This window comes from Orycteropus afer, unplaced genomic scaffold, assembly GCF_000298275.1.
Source record: "Orycteropus afer afer isolate SDZICR_OR568_19922 unplaced genomic scaffold, OryAfe1.0 scaffold00026, whole genome shotgun sequence".
Lineage (NCBI taxonomy): Eukaryota > Metazoa > Chordata > Mammalia > Tubulidentata > Orycteropodidae > Orycteropus > Orycteropus afer.
In genome coordinates, this window is record NW_006921613.1 from 19,389,338 (window position 1) to 19,408,896 (window position 19,559).

General features: G+C 39.0%; 1 protein-coding gene across 1 annotated transcript in view; it reads right to left on the reverse strand.

Moving 5' to 3' along the window:
* Window positions 1-2,677: 2,677 nt before the first annotated feature.
* MGA (MAX dimerization protein MGA) overlaps window positions 2,678-19,559 on the reverse strand; it is an 86,425-nt gene continuing 69,543 nt past the window's right edge. Inside the window, exons 18-23 of the mRNA XM_042783699.1 lie at window positions 11,506-11,557; window positions 9,183-9,389; window positions 7,246-7,357; window positions 6,736-6,969; window positions 5,423-5,599; window positions 2,678-3,957 (exon numbers count right to left, since the gene is read on the reverse strand). Coding sequence (XP_042639633.1) covers window positions 2,678-3,957; window positions 5,423-5,599; window positions 6,736-6,969; window positions 7,246-7,357; window positions 9,183-9,389; window positions 11,506-11,557 — 2,062 coding nt within the window. The remainder of the gene's footprint in view (window positions 3,958-5,422; window positions 5,600-6,735; window positions 6,970-7,245; window positions 7,358-9,182; window positions 9,390-11,505; window positions 11,558-19,559) is intronic.

The following is a 19,559-nucleotide window of genomic DNA, read 5'->3' on the forward strand; positions in this document are numbered from 1 at the left end:
TCCTATGCTAGTACTACTTCAGTAGCATCTCTACTCCCAACTGGGCACAAATCTTCCAACGCCAAATCCCGCTTTAATTATTTTAATTGATTTATTTCAGATTTATACATTCCGCCTCTCAGCTGCCACATTTCTTCTGTTCTCAGGTTTCTAAAAAAATAGTCATTTTTCAAAAGCAGAAAAGAAAAGATATATATTTAATATATAAAAGAAAAAGCTAAATTTGACAATTATATTCTTAAAAACATTCCATTTATTTACAGATGTATAAAAAGGCGAATTATTGGTCTACTGAGATCATGCTTCTTAGAGTTAGGGTGAGAGCCCACTTCCTCTAGATTCCTCAACTCCTCTCTCACTCAACTACATTTTTCATAATCACACCTGTAATTTTCATAGATTAGTTTCTCCTAGAGAAGATTAAAGGGTAGGATTTTTTGGAGATTTTTGTTTTCTGTCAAGACTGCAGGACTGTTCTGTAGACTAAGCCTTCCTCAAACCTACCCTGAGACTCCTAATTTGAAATGGTCTTGAGAACACCCTAACTTGGGGGTTTGCAGTAAAATCTGCAGCTTTTCCTAACCACCTGGAATCATCTCTCATTTCCATCTTCGTATATCATAAACAGAGCCAAATATCCTCCAGTCAACAATAGATTTTTTTTTTCAAAAAAGGAAACCATGTTCAGAAGCTAAAATGGTCCTTCTTTTCCTGAGGATTGTTTGCTCACTTGCCTACTCCTTGGCTGACCCTCAAAAGCCACAAGAGCCTTGGGAAGTCAGGAGGAAATGTGGGGAAGAGACAAGCAAGGATATAATGGGAAACTGCTATACCTGGATTAACGTACTAGCATCTCCAAGGACAATTACTAGGAGGGGAGAAAGGAGCTGGAATCCTTGGCTAAGGCATTCGATGAAATCTGCTGGGTAAAGAGAAGTGGGTGGATAATGATAAGCTGAGGGGCGTGCTACACCTACTTCAAGCTTCTTCAGTAACCTTCAGAGCAGCTCTAGGAAGATGAGTAGCACAAAACCAAGAAAAAATATGCTCCCACTGCAATCTGCAGAGAAAGCATTTTCCTTATCCTTCTCAATCTGTTGATTATCAAGTTAACAGGGAACCAACCGTGGAAGTAGTAATTCACTGGCTAAAATCATAACCAAAGTTGGTCTCACAACCTAAGTCTGAAGATATGCTGAGTAGATTTGGGATAAAGGCGGCAGGGGATGTAGAAGAAATAGCATCACCTAGGCACAGCCCAGGCACTGGAAGCTCTTGTGTTAAGTGTTTCACACACAAGCAAATCCTGTCAATGAAGACAGAACAGGGGTTACATTCCAAAATATAATTATATAAGAAAGGCAAAATGCAGCAGCTAAATCCCAGTCTATACATTTTCAGAATAACAATTCTTGCCCCCAGGAGTTTCCAAGAGACCCCTCCTCAAGTGCACCATGATTATTTACAAACTAGATAGGAAACATCATTTCTATACTCAATACAAATCTCATCTTCTAGGTTGAAAACTTCAGCCTTTGAGAAATCTATGAAAACAACTATACAAAAATATAAATATCTTTACAGGCTGTCAGTCCTTCATACTCTGACAGCTAATGAGTGAAAAACCTCTACAGATCATTGAATCCATGGTAGCAGATAATAAAAAATATATCTTGTGATTCAAATACTGCCTTATTCCCCTGGTAAAGAGTGCCTACTGTGACTTTTCTTTTCTTTACATCCTGTGCAGGTTAATAGTGAATGAAACCATCAAGCACCAGGAGACTGGTTTGATTTGGGAAACATCCAGCTCCACTTTTTTTTTTTTTTTTTTGGCCACTGTCTCTGGACTGAAGAGGGAATGCTGTCATTTGAGCTATCTCTTAAGTGACATAATTTGTGAAAGGGGCAGGGCTCTCTGTCTACCTCCAAAATAAATATCCCAAGTAGAAATCCTTGGAACTATGAAACAGTCTTTTCAAAAACTTTGTGGGTTTTGACAATAAGGGAGAACTTTTTTTTTTTTAAACATCTCAAAATAACTTAATGGTAAACATTAAAAGCATCCCTATTTTACCAAAAGACTTGAATTTATAATTCTGATTGAAATGGTGAGAAAATGGAAGCTAAGTGGGATTAAAAAGAAAAAATTTTGCTGAACGACACAAGTCCTTCACTTTGGTTTTCATGGTACCCATTCTCTCTCTCCTCCCTATGCTTGAAACACCAACCAAAATACTATCTTTTCTGGATCCCTTTGTACAAGCACATAACATTCCTTGGATTTCACATTTACTACCAGCTACAGCTCATAGCAACTCCTAAGTCTCAAGCAGCTTTTCTTCTAGGAGGGAAGAAACAGGGACCACTGTATGGACTGGGAGTCTTGTTATCAATTCCTTGGGTAAGAGGGGCACCTCATGTTCAGTAATGGATCACATCTTCTTAGAGAGGATGAGGGGACCCAGCACCACAAGTGAGGTAACACATTTTAACATGATCAGAATTTCATAGTAGTAATTTCTTATAATGGGGTCAGCACCCTACCCCCTTTCTCCATTACTGCATCTTGAAAGCCAAGGATCATAGTTCCATGACACAAACAGATGCCTACAGAGAAAGGAGGTGAGATTCAATTTCCCCTCACAGCCTGGCTTCTGCCTGAGGACAAGTAAGTTCATATCCCTGTAGAACTTGGTGAGGTCCCAGAGTTGCCCAATTTCGCCACAATAGGTGCCAGCGTGGGCATCACTTTGCTCTCCCGGCCTTCCTGGTCATTCCCTGTTAAGTTCGTTTTGTGTCCAACTGACCCAATTTTGGCAGCCACAGGTGCTAAACAAGGCATTACCTTGAGACTCTGACTATCTGCATCACTGGAAGGATTAGCTACTTTTAAACCTAGAGGTGCCAACTTTGGCATAGGCCTCCACAAAGTATCTGAGCTGCTGTTCTCCAGGCCAGTCTTCATGTGTAGGATGGGAGGTGAGGACACACTTTCAGGCTCTGCAGGGAGGCTAGATATATTCTTCCCTCCTTCACTGGCTTTCTTGTGGGAAAGGTGGGACTCCTTTACCTCGGGGTCAATAACAATCTTAAGTACATCTGTCTCAGAGGCTGGTTCTGCAAGCGGTTTTTCATTCTCTGAAAGGTCATCATCTTCCAAGTGCAAAAGGAGTGGACTGATGGGGTCGCTCCCACCTTGCACATCAGGCAACTCTTTCAAACCAGTTCCCAAGTGGTCAACTTGGAAAGTTCCTCTGTTTCCAGGGGGAAGCTTACTGATAAAAGCCCGTCGCACATCCCCTGGGAACTCTGTACCCCTAGGGCTGGGCAGTTCAGCCAGGCCAACAGAGTCATCATTGAGTTGTTGATTAAGAAAGGCAATCTCATTGAGCAGTGAAGTCAGTGTCTCATCAGTGTCATCCTCATCTTCTATGTTAGTGAGCACTTCACTGGGATCCAGTGCTGCTTCCTCAATAGCAGATGCTACCTTTCTCAGTTCCAGCTCTATGCTTGAGTCCTTGAGATCTTTCATCTTTAATTTATGAAACGGAGATTCTTTTGGCTTCAGTCTCTCCCCTCTTGATTCATTCTCTTTCCATTTATATTGGATCCCTCTTGTTGTATCACCAGAAATCTTTTTAGGTAAAAGCTCTGGTGCTTCCTGAATACTGGAAACATCAATTATTTGTGGAAAACCAGACTCTTTATTTGCCAGAAAAACCTGTGTTGGACTCAGTGTCATTCTGCCATCTCTATGGCTGCCTCTAGAAGAGAGTCTACTTGAATCTTCAAAGGAGTTATTTTCACTTCTGATGGTATCTTTCAGATGGTCAGGTGGCTTGCTGTCAGAAACTTCATGAGGATATCTGCTGCCACTCATATCTACTAACCCTTCCTCTGTGGCCAACGATGTTACATTAACAATTCTTGGCATCATAAATAAGTCATCATTTTCTGGGGGGAAAAAAATGAACAATTATGTTTTATATCTGAAGTGGTGGCATCTCTCCCCTTAAATCACACCCAATGACCATCTCAGGGAATTGTAGTTAAAATTCACCAGTTTACTTTTACCAAGAAGATGAAGAAAAGATTAGTTCTTCAAATTATGAAACTAACCTAACAAGAAAATAGTCAAGTAAAATCTAGCCAAAAGACTCTTTTGATATTCCATTAAGAAAAGTTCCATTTAATAATTATGTAGAAATATTCCCCAAGTTAATTCTTTATTCTGAAGCAGAAATGCATCTTCATTCTGTTCACCCAATTAACTGCTACTCTGCGAGGGAGTGAAAGGAAAAGTGGGCAATCTACTTCTGTAAAAATTTACTGCCTCAGAAACCCAAAGTGGGTCACACTATGAGTCGGAATCGACTCAATGGCAATGAGTTTGGTTGTGATTTTCTGAGAAGGAAATGCAGGGCTAGAACTGGCACTATAAGAAAAATGACTGCTCTTTCATACTGGGTTTAGCAACAGACAGACAAGGAACTGCTAGATGGCAATGGCAACAAAGTAGGATCTAAACACAGGTAAGGATATCTTGAAGTCCCTGGGTGGCGCCAAATAGTTTGGTGGTTTGAACCCACCCCCAGCAAAGCTGTGGAAGAAAAGCCTGGCAATCTACTTTCATAGATTACAGCCAAGAAAACCCTATGGAACAGTTCTAATCTATACTACATGAGACCATCATGAACCAGAACTGATTCAACAGCAATGGGTTTGGTTTTTAGTTTTTAAAGATAACTTTTACCTTAATATAAACGTAGGTGCCTAGAACCTAAATCATTAAAATGAGATTTTCTTTTTAACTCCCATACCTCCTACCCAAAAAAGGAGTGGTGTTCAAACTGAATCCAGCTGGTAACATTAAGAGTACACCATCTCTAAGTACAACACAAATATTTGCTAAGTATTTGTCAACACCAAGCGCTAAAACAATGACTTCTCAACATCTTCCTTTCACTTTGGCATCTTTTAATTTTTTTTCCTATTTAGAACTAACTACAGTTCATAAGGAGCTCTGGTGGCTCAGTGCCTAAAGCATATGACTGCTAACCAGAAGGCTGATGGTTCAAACCCATCAGCCACTCCATGGAAGGAAGATGGGGCAATCCACTTCCATAAAGATTTACCACCTCCGAAACCTAATGGAAGATGCTTTGAGTTGAAACTGACTCTCAATGGCTATGGGTTTGGGTTTTTTTTGTTTTACAGTTCACTAACTAGTTCCCATTCCCATGTAAAACAGACCAATCAATACCATAGATCAAGCCCAATGTTCTAAAACGACAGTCATCTCCAATCAAGGCGAATGCCAGCATAACAGCTCTTTATCATTACTGCAAAGCTTTCTCTGTATCTGTGCTATACCAGAAAACTCTTTCACTACCCACAGAAGACAACACTTATGACATACCTGACTGAGCCACAGCACTGCTGGCAACTTGAGGCTTCAAACTGGCTTCTAAGAGAGCAGGAGAAACAGTTACTACTGGTCCTGAGAACAGGGGACCTTTTAAGGTGAGCAGCTGCCCTTGTGGAGTCAACACGAGGTTCGCAGAAGTATGTGGAGTGTTAGAGGGTGAGGTATTTTCTGTAAGGAAGATCAAAAGTCAGTTAAGGATAAATGAACTTCAGCTAGGCCTAGTGTTTGTCCCAGTAGTCTAGGAGACATCCCTAAAACTCTATATTCTGTCTTAAAAGGCAAGAAGTAAAATTCAAATATAGTGAGGTAACCTCAACTTGGAATTTACTTTTTTGAACCATTTTTCACTTAGTAATGGTTACCTGTTCCACTGATTCTCCTAAGGGAGAGAATTTCTAATTTGCTGAGGTACATATGGCACTTCTTTTTCAATGGAATACTTAACGACAATTTCAGCCAATATAGCTAAATATTGCACAGTTATTCCAAATAATCAAAAGACAAGTTTAGGTCTTGATAGTGAGTAAGGATGTGGTAGAATGATGGCATATACAACTGTATCCCTAGGTTTGCTTTCCAATTACTTCAAGTATCTGTGTCTAGACTTCAGATTTCCTATCTATGAAATGAGGTGACTGAATTAAATTGGTCATTAAAATCCTTTCTTAGCAATACTGTTTGATTCTGCAATTTACAACTAAGTCATGTTTCAGTATCTACAACCCAGATTTTCTGGTTCATAAACTGTATTATCCAAAGAGTTAAAAAGTTTTAACACCATTCTCTAAGGACAACAGCCTCATTTCCAAAATGAAGATAGTAAAGAGTAAAAATTCAGAACCAATTTACTTTGTTCCTTGATACCAATCCATTAAATACGTTAGTAGTTTATGGGAAATACAGCCTCAATCAACAAAATTGTATTTTAAAAAAAATTCTCAATTTACCCATCTCAGTTAGACCCAAACTTCCTCAACCCATATGAAGAAATGCAGGGACATCAAGAGTTGACACATAATGTCTGAAAAGAGGACAGCTTAAAAAAATACAGAAACTTAGGAGGAAATTATTCAAACATCATTGTCAAGCACTATCAAAAGTGGGTCTTGACTGATAATTTCTTAGGATTTGCTGTAACATGTAAAGTCAGAAGTTAAAATCTAAAGTAGTTAATACTCATTTTGTAAATCTCATCTTTAATTCATTTAATTAAAACTAAAACTTTGGTCAAGAAAAGAAGTTTAGGCCACTAAACTAATATGATGTTTATCTACACTAAGGAAAGCAAAGAATGTCCCTCCTACCTGTGGCTTGGTCTCTTTTTCTGGAAAGAATCAAAGGTTTGCCCCTCCTGTTATTTATATACATCTGTCCGAGATCTACAGATGATGTAGAAGATCCTTCCTGTTGTTTGTTAGTTCTAGGAGATACATCAAATTCATCTGATCCCATCTTCTTTTTTCTTTTCTGGGCCTCTACTGCTTGTTGTTTGGCATATATGTACTCTAGCTTCTTCAGAACCACTTCTTCTGTCTTACCTTTAAGTTGATAGGAAATAAACTGTCACTCTATATGTGACCCCACATAATAATAAGAAAAAAATGTCAGCTGAAATCCAATTAATTTAACTATATCCCCAAAATTTGAAAGGCAGGAACGATTACAATCTAGAAGAAATATTTCCCCAAATGAGGAGAAAGCTCTGCTATAATCCTGGGGGCCAAGCATTAAGCTAAACGATATCTGAAAGATCTACCAAAGGTTCATGAAAACTGCTATAATGCTCTTTACCAGAGATCATTCACCCATCTCACCTGAAAGAGACGATACTTTACGTATCAAAATATTCCGTTTTCGAGTCAGAAGGTTTTTCTGTCCTATCAACTTGTCTGCCTGATCTGTTAGTCCCTGAATTTCACTGAATGCCTAGAAAAAATAGTAGTATCATGTCAATCATTTCACTCTTTCCTACAAAATTTCTGTAATGAAAATATTTTACATAATTTTATAATACCATTTAAAACAATTCTTGATGCTTCAGAAATTACTCGTTAAACTGCAGGAGGTTTTCTGACTTATACTTTTAGGGAACATAGGTCATGATTACACACCCACTCTTCACTGACTGAAATGGTTAGTCCTTGAAGACCAGGTCGTTATGCAACAAATGGCATGGTGTGAAAATGGAAGATAACTACATCAGATCCCAAATCAGGATGATGACTGTATCGTTACATAGCTGCCAAATCACATCATTACATCACTGCCAACCCACTGAGAATCATGGCCCAGCCAAGGTGACACATAACCCTATAACCATCTTGCCTAGCACCTCGGCATCCGTTACAGCCAAATGTACACCATTAATTTTAAAAACTCAGATATTAGATTTTATACTATCATCCTAAATGTGACATGTTGGATAATGAGATAGTTGGTAAGAGAGGTATATGTCCAAAGAGCATCACTGAGTGGTGATAAGCGTGTATTACTGATAAGGAGGTAAAAAGCATTTGCATTCTGCCTAGGTTTTAATAACCAAGTGTAAAATTACCTCCTAGTTTATGTAAATTCTGGTTGAAAATAGTTTTAGACTAGAATAAAACGAATGCTTACTCTGCACTGCTCCAACTTTAACTTAAAAGCAATTTAAATGATATTTCCTTAAATCCTCTACGTGTAAAGTTCTGCTAAAAAATTTCAGATTTTCTTTTAAAATAAATGCCAACTGCTGAGAAGTACATTAAAAATATCACTTCTCAAATTCACCAATAAATAAGCAAATTTTATTCTACTTATCTATTGATCACCATTGATTGATTACTTTGTGCTTTTCATCATTCTCAGACTATCAATATAAGTAGAGCATGATAAAGAGACCAGTCACTGACTGCATAATGATTTTCTCCATTAAGGAATTTACTGGGTATTCAACATACAAGTAGCTCTATTTCAATCTCCTTCAAATGGCAATGAATTTTCTTTCTCAAGGTATCAATAGAACTTAGGTGAGTAGCAACTGGGGTCTTAAAAGTTTATGAGCTGCCATCTAAGACACAACAACTGGTCTCTCCTTGTCTGGAGCAAAGAAGAATGAAGAAAGCTAAAAACATACAGGAAAAGTTTGTCCAAGGGACTAATGGATCATGCAAACCTCAGCCTAAATTTCCATGAGATCAGAAGAACTAGATGGTACCCAGCTACCACACTCTCAACCACTTGGAGAAGTATCAGTGCAGGAGATCCTGGATAGAGTGGGAGAAAAATGTAGAACAAAACTCAAGTCATAAAAAGACCAGACTTACTGATCTGACAAAGATTGGTGAAACCCCTGAGACTATGATCTCTAGTCACCCTTCAGGCCTGACAGGTATTGAATCCATTCCTGAGGCTTAACTTCCAGCCAAACAGGCAGGTTACAAGGTGAACAATTACATCAGGTAAGTACATTCAGAACAATTAACCATAGGAGAGCAGAAGGACAACATTTATGCAGGAAGATACTTTAGAAGGCAGGCATGCAGAGGAAACGAGGATACAGGAAAAGATAACCATAGGGAGGAAGTAGAGAGAGAGCTGTTACATTGTGAGGATAACAATCAATGTCATTAAACAAAATGTTATGAGCTATTAAATGGAAAATGAATTTGCTTCATAAACTTTCACCTAAATCACAGTAATTGAAAATAAAGTTATCTATACAAGATTTTCTTAGTCAAACTATTATTTGTCATTTACACAGAACACTTACCCGAGTGAGAATGAGACTTTTGGAAACCTTTGAAGAATGAAGTAATCCCAATGTGACCTTCAATTTCTCAAAGAGATCCCTCATTTCACCACGCCGCCTCCGCTCATTGGCAGTATGTGTCCGGCGATAATAAGCAAAAGCTTCTGCTTCTTTTTGCAATTTTTCATTCCAGTAATCAGGCTTCAGTTTTAGAGGAACTGGTGGAGCCTGTCCAAACAAAAGATTGCCCCCTAAACATCTTTCACATCTACTTCCTCTTTTCTATCACAAACAGCATCACTCTATTTCAGACGCCCACATTCTCCTGTTCGAATCCTTTCAAAGAATCTCTCAATTGGTCATCTTACTACCAGTCTATCCTGCCTCCAAATCTAATCTCAACAAAACCAACAGTGCAATTTCTAATACATGCTAATGTTATCGTAACACTTCACATCTCAAATTTTAGAGGTCCACTCAAATGAGGAAGAACTGGGGAGGGAGAGGACCTGAAAAAGCTTACTTGATACTATTATTTTGAAAAACATGTCTTCATGATACAAAACAAGAATGCAATCCCACACCTTGTTGCCATTACAAAGGCTACTTACTTACTGTCTGCACCTGGCTACTTACTTACTGTCTGCACCTGGATTACTCCTTCCGTTCACCCTGTCCTCTATAACACTTATCTAACATTAAAAACTCAAACTTTGCACTTTTTTTTTTTAGGAAAACCATTTTTGACCCTCAGAATGCTTCAGGCCTCCTTTCTCTATTTTATTTGTTTCTAAAATTATTTCTTTAAAACAAACTATAGGTACACATGGGTTTTAAAAAATAATGTATGCTGCACTGTACCCAGATCCTCAAAAACAACCACTTTTTGATTCTTTTAGCTGCTTCTTCTGATTCTTAAATCTGTATCCTGATCAAAAAGTTACACTCACTTTCTGCTAAGCAAGAGTAATTTAGCTCACTTACCCAATCTCTTACCTCTCTCTATTCCCCTCTAATATAAACATTTTACTGATTCCCTGTCCAATTCCAGTAATACAATTCTACCTTAATGTCTCAATAAGATAGTAGTACCTCTTCCATTTCCACTTTGTAAGATAAAGATTACTCACACTTGTATCCTTCCCTTTATTTTTTCTTCCTTCTTTTACCTCCCAATTTGTCATTTGTACTTACACATTTGTCAAGGCTACAGTTAAATGTTCTACCTTTTATTTAAAGGTTACAGAAGCTTTTAAAAAATCATTAACAGTGGCTATGTTATCATGACACTGTTATTACTGCTTATGGAAAGTGAATTACATTTCCTATTTTCTACAATTTCTTAGTTTTGTATTTTTTTTCACCTGGTAATTCTATCATTTTTTATCTTACATGGTTTGTCTTTAGAATAACCCAATTAGTACTCCAAAACTATTACGTAAATCATTATCTTTCTAAAGTTAAGTCCTCCATACATTAATATAGTGCATTAAATAGTATGGAAGAGTAAAAGATACAGTAAGATAGAAAAAAAATTAATTTAAATATAGATAAATACTGCAAATAATTTGCATCCAATAATTAGAGCACATAAAAAATTAGGAAAATCTAAGTAAGTTCTTATGAAGATTCTTATTTTATCTGAAAAATGCTTTAGGATAAATTTTTTTAAAATTTAAAATTTAAAATAAGATTACAACCATGCAAACATGTATCATATAAACCCCAAACCCAGATCAAAGCAAAACTAATCACTGTGTTTTTTGGAAACACCTGAATACCACCTTCCTCTTCAATTCAATCATCACTGTCTTTATCTTGCAAAGACAGAGTAACAAATGAGAAATGTTTTTAACAACTGAAGTCTCTTCCATTCCTCATGTTACTAAGCATAAATGGAAAACCTTACTTAAGTATTCTGCCATAACATATGCCTAACACATCAAGAGAATTAAAGGTTTATAATTTTGTGATCCTTGAACTGCAAGCCTTCATTAAAGTCATAAAAAAATCGTAAGCCTAGTCAAGGAAGAATGCCAGCTTGTTTTACATCAAACCATTAATTACATTATAGGATTAACTTTCAAATAAGCACATCAATTTTCATAAACTCCATATCCACTTTAACACCTCTAAGTTACTCTATTGGGGAGAGGGAGTACTAGAATTAAAAGAAAGGGGGATAAAATTATATTAGTGTAATTTCATTTAGAGGGAAAAAATGAATTAACTCATAAGTAAAAATTAATCCTGAAAAAAAAATCATACCTAATGTTCTTCTAACCCTAAAGACAAACGTTATCTATTTTATTAAATGAATAATTATCAAATGTATTATAAATACCTTTCGACTCCTTTCAGCAGTTTTCTCATCTGCAGAGATATGGGTATGGTACCTAGAAAAAGATCACAATTTCAAATGTCTTACTGAAATTCAATAACTGAAGACCTATGTCACAGCTATATTAAACCAAATCATTCCAAATTGTCTGAAGTGTAGGCAGATTCTTTCCCCTGAGATCCAAGACACCAGATGCCTTTGAGTTGATTCCAACTCATGATGACCCCATGTATTATCAGACTAGAACTGTGTTCCACAGGGTTTCCAATGGCTGATTTTCCAGGAAACCACCGTGCCTTTCTTCAGAAGCACCTGTGGGAGGATTTCAATTTCCAACCTTCTCGTTAGCAGTCAAATGCATTAACCATGCACACCACCCAGGACTCTAAGATCCAGTATCTGGTCATATTATTTATTCAACAATTTTTTTGTTCCTCTACATAGCCAAATACTTCCTGAAAATAAAAATTATCTCAAGACAAACAAAAATGTATGAATATATAATGAACACCCAGGTATGCACCACCCAACTTGAGACTAAAACATCTCAAAAGCAGGTAAGATAGTATATGTAGCTGCAAAAACAGCAAGAAGGCCACATGTTCTGACCTCCTCTAATCCCACAAGAGGAAGACAGCAGTAACCCAAGACCTATTACTGCAAGGCCAAACATGCTGCCTCCCTCCAGCCCTTTCACCAACCGTTACTCCCAAAGCACCCACCACCTCTCTCCTGGGTTCAATAATTCGCTGCAGTGGCCACACAGAACTCACAGATTACAGGGTTTATTAGGGAAGCACCAGGCTACAACTCAAGTTCAGGAAGAACGCTCAGTCTCTCTCCTAGCCCACCGTCCCTCAGCCAAGAGTCTCTCACAGTCTCTTTCCCAGCAGTGCGGGTCCCTTGGTGTCTCACTCAGCAATGCGTGTCTCTTGCGTCTCTTTCCCAGCAATGCGTGTCTCAGGAGCCCGTGTCTCTTTCAGCAGCACATCTTCTTCAACCAGCAGTCAGAGAGAGCTCTGCCTCCAGGAGGTCTCCTTTAGAGCCCACAGGGTGGTCAAACTAGCCAATTATAGCATCAGAACTCTAAGCACCTGAGAGAGAGTGGGCACCTCCCAGAACATTGTTTTGTGCCTCTCCCAACAGAAATATTCCAGGTGGACACCTTCAGCAATCAGGAGCTCTTCACTTGCTCACAGAAAATCTCACCTTGGAGTTTACAAAGACTTATGGGTAGAAAAGCCACACAAAGTAATTTACTACACTGCAGTAGCCTACCCAATCCTGCTTTCTTTCTCAAAGGTAAACACTCCCAAAACTTAGTTTACCATCAGTGTATCTTTACAGTTTTACTAGGAATGTTATGTATTCCCCTAAACAAAAAATACTATTATTTAGTAATATTAAAGGCGGTTCAAACCCACCAGCCACTCTTTGGAAGGAAGATGGGGCAATCTACTTCCTTAGTGATACTGCTTCGGAAACCCAAGGAGGGACTGCTATGAGTCTGGTCTGACTCAGCAGCACATACCCAACAACAACTATTCATTATTAATGTAATACTGTATATATCTTTCTTCAACTTCGTTTCACTATTATCTGAGATATGTTGACACATACAGTTCAATCACTTTAGCTCCTACACAGTATTCTACCATATGAGTTTTCCAATGTCTATTTTTTCCTTATGTTAATGTTGTTGTTGTTGTTGTTAGGTGCCGTCGAGTCGTTTCTGACTCATAGGGACACCATGCACAGCAGAACGAAACACTGCCTGATCCCGCGCCAGCTCCACGATCCTTGCTATACTTGAGCCCATCGTCACAGCCACCGTGTCAATCCATCTCATTAAAGTTCTTCCCCTCCTTCATCGACCCTCCACCTTACCAAGCATGACATCCTTCTCCAGGGAATGGTCCCCTCTGACAACATAACCAAAGTAGGTAAGACGAAGTCTGGCCATCCTCGCTTCCAAGGAGCAAATCAGCTGCACTTCCTCCAGGACAGATCTGCTAGTTCTTTTGGTAGTCCATGACACCTTCAGCATTCTTCACCAGCACCACAACTCAAAAGCATCAACTCTTCTTTGGTCTTCCTTATTCACTGTCCAGCTCTTACATGCATACGAGGCGACTGGAAATATCATGGCTTGTGTCAGGCACACCTTAGTCCTCAAGGAGACATCTTGCTCCTCAGCACTTGAAAGAGTTCCTTTGCAGCCGACCTGCCCAGTGCTACACATTATCTAACGTCCTGACTGCTGCTTCCACTGGCCTCAATTGTAGAACCAAGCAACGTGAATTCTTTGACAACCTCAATCTTTTCTCCATTTATCGTGATGCTGCTTATTGCTTCAGTTGTGAGGAATTTTGTCTTCTTTATACTGAGATGTAATCCATACTGCAGACTGTGTTCCTTAATCTTCATCAGTAAGTGCCTCAAGTCATCCTCACTTTCAGCAAGCAAAGTTGTATCATCAGCATATCTCAGGTGGTTAGTGTTCCTCCAATCCTGATGCCACATTTTTCTTCATATAGTCCAGCTTCTTGGATTATTTGCTCAGCATATAGATTGAATAAGTATGGGGAAAGGACACAACTCTGGCGCACTCCCTTTCTGATTTTAAACCATTCAGTGTCCCCTTCTTCCGTTCGAACGACAGCCTCCTCGTCAAGGAACAGGTTCCTCATGAGTACAATCAAGTGTTCAGGAACTCCCATTCTTCTCAATGTTATCCATAATTTGTCATGATCCACATAATCAAATGCCTTTGCATAGTCAATAAAACACAAGTAAACATCTTTCTGGTATTCTTTGCCTTGAGCCAAGATCCATCTGACAACAGCTATGATATCCCTTGTTCCACGTCCTCCTCTGAATCCAGCTTGCACCTCTGGAAGTTCTCTGTCAATATACTGCTAGAACCATTTTTGAATTATTTTCAGTAAGATCTTACTTGCATGTGATACTAATTACAGTGTTCGATAACTTCCACATTCTGTGGAATCACCTTTCTTTGGAATGGGTACAAATACGGATCTCTTCCAGTCAGTTGACCAGGTAGCTGTCTTCCAAATCTCTTGGCATAACTGAGTGAGTGCCTCCGGTGCAGCATCCATTTGTTGAAATATCTCAATGGATATTCCATCAATTCCTGGAGCCTTGTTCTTCGCCAATTCCTTCATTACAGCTTCGACTTACTCCTTTTCAGTACCATTGGTTCTAGATTATATGCCACCTCCTGAAATGGATGAAGATCGACCAGTTCTTTTTGGTACAGTGATTCTGTATTCCTTCCATCTTCTTTTGATGTTGCCTGCATCATTCAACGTTTTGCCCGTAGAATCTTTCAATATTCCAACTCGAGGCCTAATTTTTTCTTCAATTCTTTCAGCTTGAGAAATGCCAAGTGTGTTCTTCCTTTTTGGTTTTCTAACTCCAGGTCTTTGCACATTTCATTATTGTAATTGGCTTTGTCTTCTCAAGCTGCTCTTTGAAATCTTCGTTTCAACTCTTTTATCGTGTCATTTCTTCCATTTGCTTTAGCTATTCTCCGCTCAAAGGCAAGTTTCAGAGTCTCTTCTGTCATCCATTTTGGTCTTTTCTTCTTTTGTTGTCTTTTTAGTGACCTCTTGCTTTCTTCATGATGATGCTCTTGATGTCATTCCACAATTCATCTGGTTTCCGGTCACTGGTGTTCAATGCATCAAATCTGTTCTTTAGATGGTCTCTAAGTTCAGGAGGGATATATTCTAGATCATATTTTGGCTCCCATGGACTTGTTTTTAATTGTCTTTAACTTCAATTTGAACTTGAATACGAGCAGTTGATGGTCTGTTCCACAATCAGCTCCTGGCCTGGTTTTGGCTGAAGATATTCAGCTTCTCCTTTGCCTCTTGCCACAGATGTAGTCAATCTGATTCCTGTGTGTTCCATCTAATGAAGTCCACGTGTACCAGCCACCGTTTGTGTTGCTGAAAAAAGGTGTTTGCAATGAACAAGTCGTTGGTCTTGCAAAATTCTACCATGCGAATTCCAGCATTATTTCTGTCGCCAAGGCCAAATTTTCCAACTACCGGTGATTCTTCTTTGTTTCCAACTTTTGCATTCCAGTCACCAGTGATAATTAACACAACCTGATTTCAAGTTCAGTCAATTTCAGACTGCAGAAGTTGATAAAAATCTTCAATTACCTCATCTTTGGCTTTGTTGGTTGGTGCATAAATCTGAATAATAGTCATATTCACGGGTCTTCCTTGTAGGCGTATGGATATTATCCTATCACTGACAGCACTGTACTTTAGGACAGATCTTGAAACATCTTTTGTGATGATGAATGTCACACCATTCCTCTTTAAACTGTCGTTCCCAGCATGGTAGATCATAAGGTTGTCTGATTCAAAATGGCCAAAACCAGTCCATTTCAGCTCACTAATGCCTAGGATTATCAATCTTTATGTGTTCCATTTCATTTTTGACAACTTCCAATTTTCCTAGATTCATACTTCGTACATTCCATGTTCTGATTATTAATGGATGTTTGCCGCTGTTTTTCCTCAATTTGAGTGGTACGATGTCAGCAAATGGAGGTCTCGAAAGCTTTACCTTATCCATATGAGTAAGGCTGATTTTACTCTGATAATGCAGCTCCTTCCCAGTCCTACTTTGAGAGCTTTCTGAGCTAACTGACTCATCCTCCTCCTCTGTATTGGACAATGTTTCCGGACTCTTCATAAATTTGCGCAGTAATGTATCAGACAGTGTTTCTCTGCTATTCATAAGGTTTTCCCTGGCCAATTCTTTGAGAAGTGGATGGCCTCCTCCTTCTTCCTAGTCTGTCTCAGTCTGCAAGCTGGGCTGATACCTGTGCAACAGGTGTACCCCATTGGGTTTGAAACACTAGTGGCACAGCCTTAAGACTCACAGCAACATGTCACCACAGTAGGACAAATCGACAGACAAGTCTGTCTTCCTTAGCTGTTGGAAACCCCTCCAACCACCCTTACCTAGATCCCTGCACCTAACTCCTCGATCTGTTCCAGTCCCCTTTGCCTTTTCTGTCCTCTCCCTGCTTTCCACCTCGCTGCTTGTGGGGGGTGGACTGGGTTCCCTCTCCTCACCTGGCTCCCTGCGGTTGACTCCTTGATCTGTTCCTATCCCCTTTGCCTTTTCTATCCTCTCCCTGCCTTCCCAACTCACTCCTTATGGGGAGTGGCCTGGGTTCTCTGTCTTTACCTGGGTCCCTGAGGCTGACTCCTTGATCTACTCTGGTCCCCTTTGCCTTTTCTGTCCTCTCCCTGCTTCCCGCCTCACTGCCTGTTCTTAGGTCCCTGGAATCTGAATGAGAATGCTATCACTTTAAACATCCACAATGGCCACTGCTTGTAAACATTCAAAATGGCTGCACCCTGGGTCATTTTAAATACACAATGGCCGCCACTATAAACATTCAAAATGGCTGCACCCTCAGTCACTTTAAATATCCAAAATGGCTACCGCTTGTAGGTACATTCAAAATGACTGCACCCTCTGTCACTTCAAATATCCAAAATGGCTGCCACGTGTAAACAATCAAAATGGCTGTGCCCTCTGGACAAACAAGGTTGTCAGCAGGGGGGAAAAAAAAAAAGAAAATCTGCAATATCTGGGGATAGGGCAATAAGAGAAAAAAGCAGAGAAGGAGAATAATGAAAAAAAATGGGAAAAATGCAAAGAGAAAACAAGGAATGAGGTTAATCACTAGAAAAAAAAGAAGAAAAAAATTTTGCAACCAGGAACAGGGCAAAGAAAAAAAAGCTGAAAAAGGTCAAAAGTATTAATAATAGTAATAGTTTTTAAACAAACAAAAGCAAGCAAACTAAAAAACAGAGAAAAAAAAGAAAAAAGAAAAAAAATCGGGGGAGGGCAGGGCAGGGCACCCAGGCTCTGACCAAGCACACAGAGTGTTATGTTAATAGTAAATGTAAATTACTATGATTTCCAAATTTTCACAATGACAAACATTTGTTGTAACAGATAGTCCCACACATAACCACCTCTGTATTAAGCATAAGCTTTTCTAGGTTATAGACCTAGGAGTAGAATTGATGAGAGAGAGAAAAGCATTTGAATCTTTAACTGCAGTAGATGTCAAACTGCTCTCCAAAGCAGTTTTAACAAGGGCAGTTAGGTGAGAGTTCCCACAGCTCCACACCTTTAATAATAGTACTATCAAAAAAAATCTCCATTTTTGCCAGCCTTGTATGTGAATTGGTAAAGTCACTGTAGTTTGAATTTGCATTTCCCTAACTGCTTGTGAGGCTGAACATCTCTGCACGTGTTTACTGGCCTTTCATGTTACTACTTCTGTGAACTGTCTGGTGATAATCATTACATACTTTTCTACTATATCTTTTTCTGATTTGTAACTTTTTTTATATGCTTGATACTAATCCTTTTTCAGTTAAATATATTGTTTAAATATTGTCCTTATAGTCTGAGTTTGCCTTTTCATGGTGTTCTGATAGAAATTTTTATTTTATTTTGAACAATCTGTTCTTTTACAATTTGTGCTTTGTGTGGGTTATTCTTGGACCTTTATTATTCCAATGTATTAACATAGTATCTGCATTTACTGAATTTCTTCTTAAATGTTTTTCAATAAAATTTTATAAAAGTCTCAACACAGTTTTCCTCAGGTTGTTATTAGTTTTTGTTTTTTTTTCAAATCACTGTAAATGACTTTTAAAATATATTTTCTGCCTGTTGCTATTGTTTAATAAATCAATTTTAGTATGCTGTTGGTGGTGTATGTCGTTAAGGCAATTCTGACTCATAGCAACCCTATAGGACAACCCTATAGCAGCCTGATAGGGTTTCTTAGGCTGTAATCTTCTTTATTTTATTTGTTTCATTTTAAGAGCTTGTTTTACATTTAACATTACGTGCACATTTAGTTTCACTCCCCATTTACCATGTCCAACCCTAATCCAGTCTACTCCACTCCCAAACCTATAACCCTCTCCATGTGCCCCTCCTATTTATGCACTCCTGTTTGTCCTGTATTTCCTTAGTTTGAATGTTGGTCCTCTGGTGCCCCGTGGTCTATTGCTCTAAGGGATGTATTACCATAGAGTATGTGGGTGTGTCATCTGGGTTGAGTGGTCTGTGTGTACATCTTGTTAACTACTGCGCTAAGAGCCAGCTCCTAGGGGTGAGTTTTATTCCAGAAGTAGAATATATTCCAGGGCCACAGTATTGGGGGTCTCATCAGATTTTATCTGACCAGTAATTCTGGTCATTACTGAGTTTTTGGATTTTGTTCCACGCTTCTCCTTCCACTCTATCCAGATACCCAGATTTGATCCTTTCCTGAGTGGCCAGGCACCATCTAGTTCTTCTGGTCTTGAGGGCCATCGTGTCCTACGGATGACTGCTTCCAAATGCCCTTCTATTTTTTATTTGCATTCTTCTTCGCTTCTGATGCTAGGAGACTATTAGCTGCATCTCAGATGACCACTTGAAAGCTTTTAAGATCCCAGTTGCTACTCACCAATGTGGGATGCAGAACAAGGCTTTTATGTATTTTGTTGTGCCAACTGAGTCTGCTGCTCCCCCAGTACTATGGTGCTGAGATGGTAGATCTATTGGATCTCTCTCCCATAATGTCTGGGTTGTCTGTGAGGGATTATTCTGTGTCTATCTTCTATTGTTTCTGTAAAGATTGCTGGTATTTTACATCACTGGTGTCTATGCAAGATTAGCCTCAGCTGAATCTATCCTTAGTCTAGAGTATACTCCTGTTCACTGACCCCCACCTGATCCTCTCTAGTGTTTATGTGTTTAGGCTGGAATCTTTATGAGAGCAGACTGCTAGGTTCTCTTTTCCTACAGAGCTGCTGGTGGGTTTGAATCACCAAACTCTCAGCAGCCAAGTACATACCTGTTGCACCACTGCAGTGTAGTAAATTACTTTGTGTGGCTTTTCTACCCATAAGTCTTTGTAAACTCCAAGGTGGAATTTGCTATGAGCAACTGAGGAGCTCCTGATTGCTGAAGGTGTCCACCTGGAGTGTTTC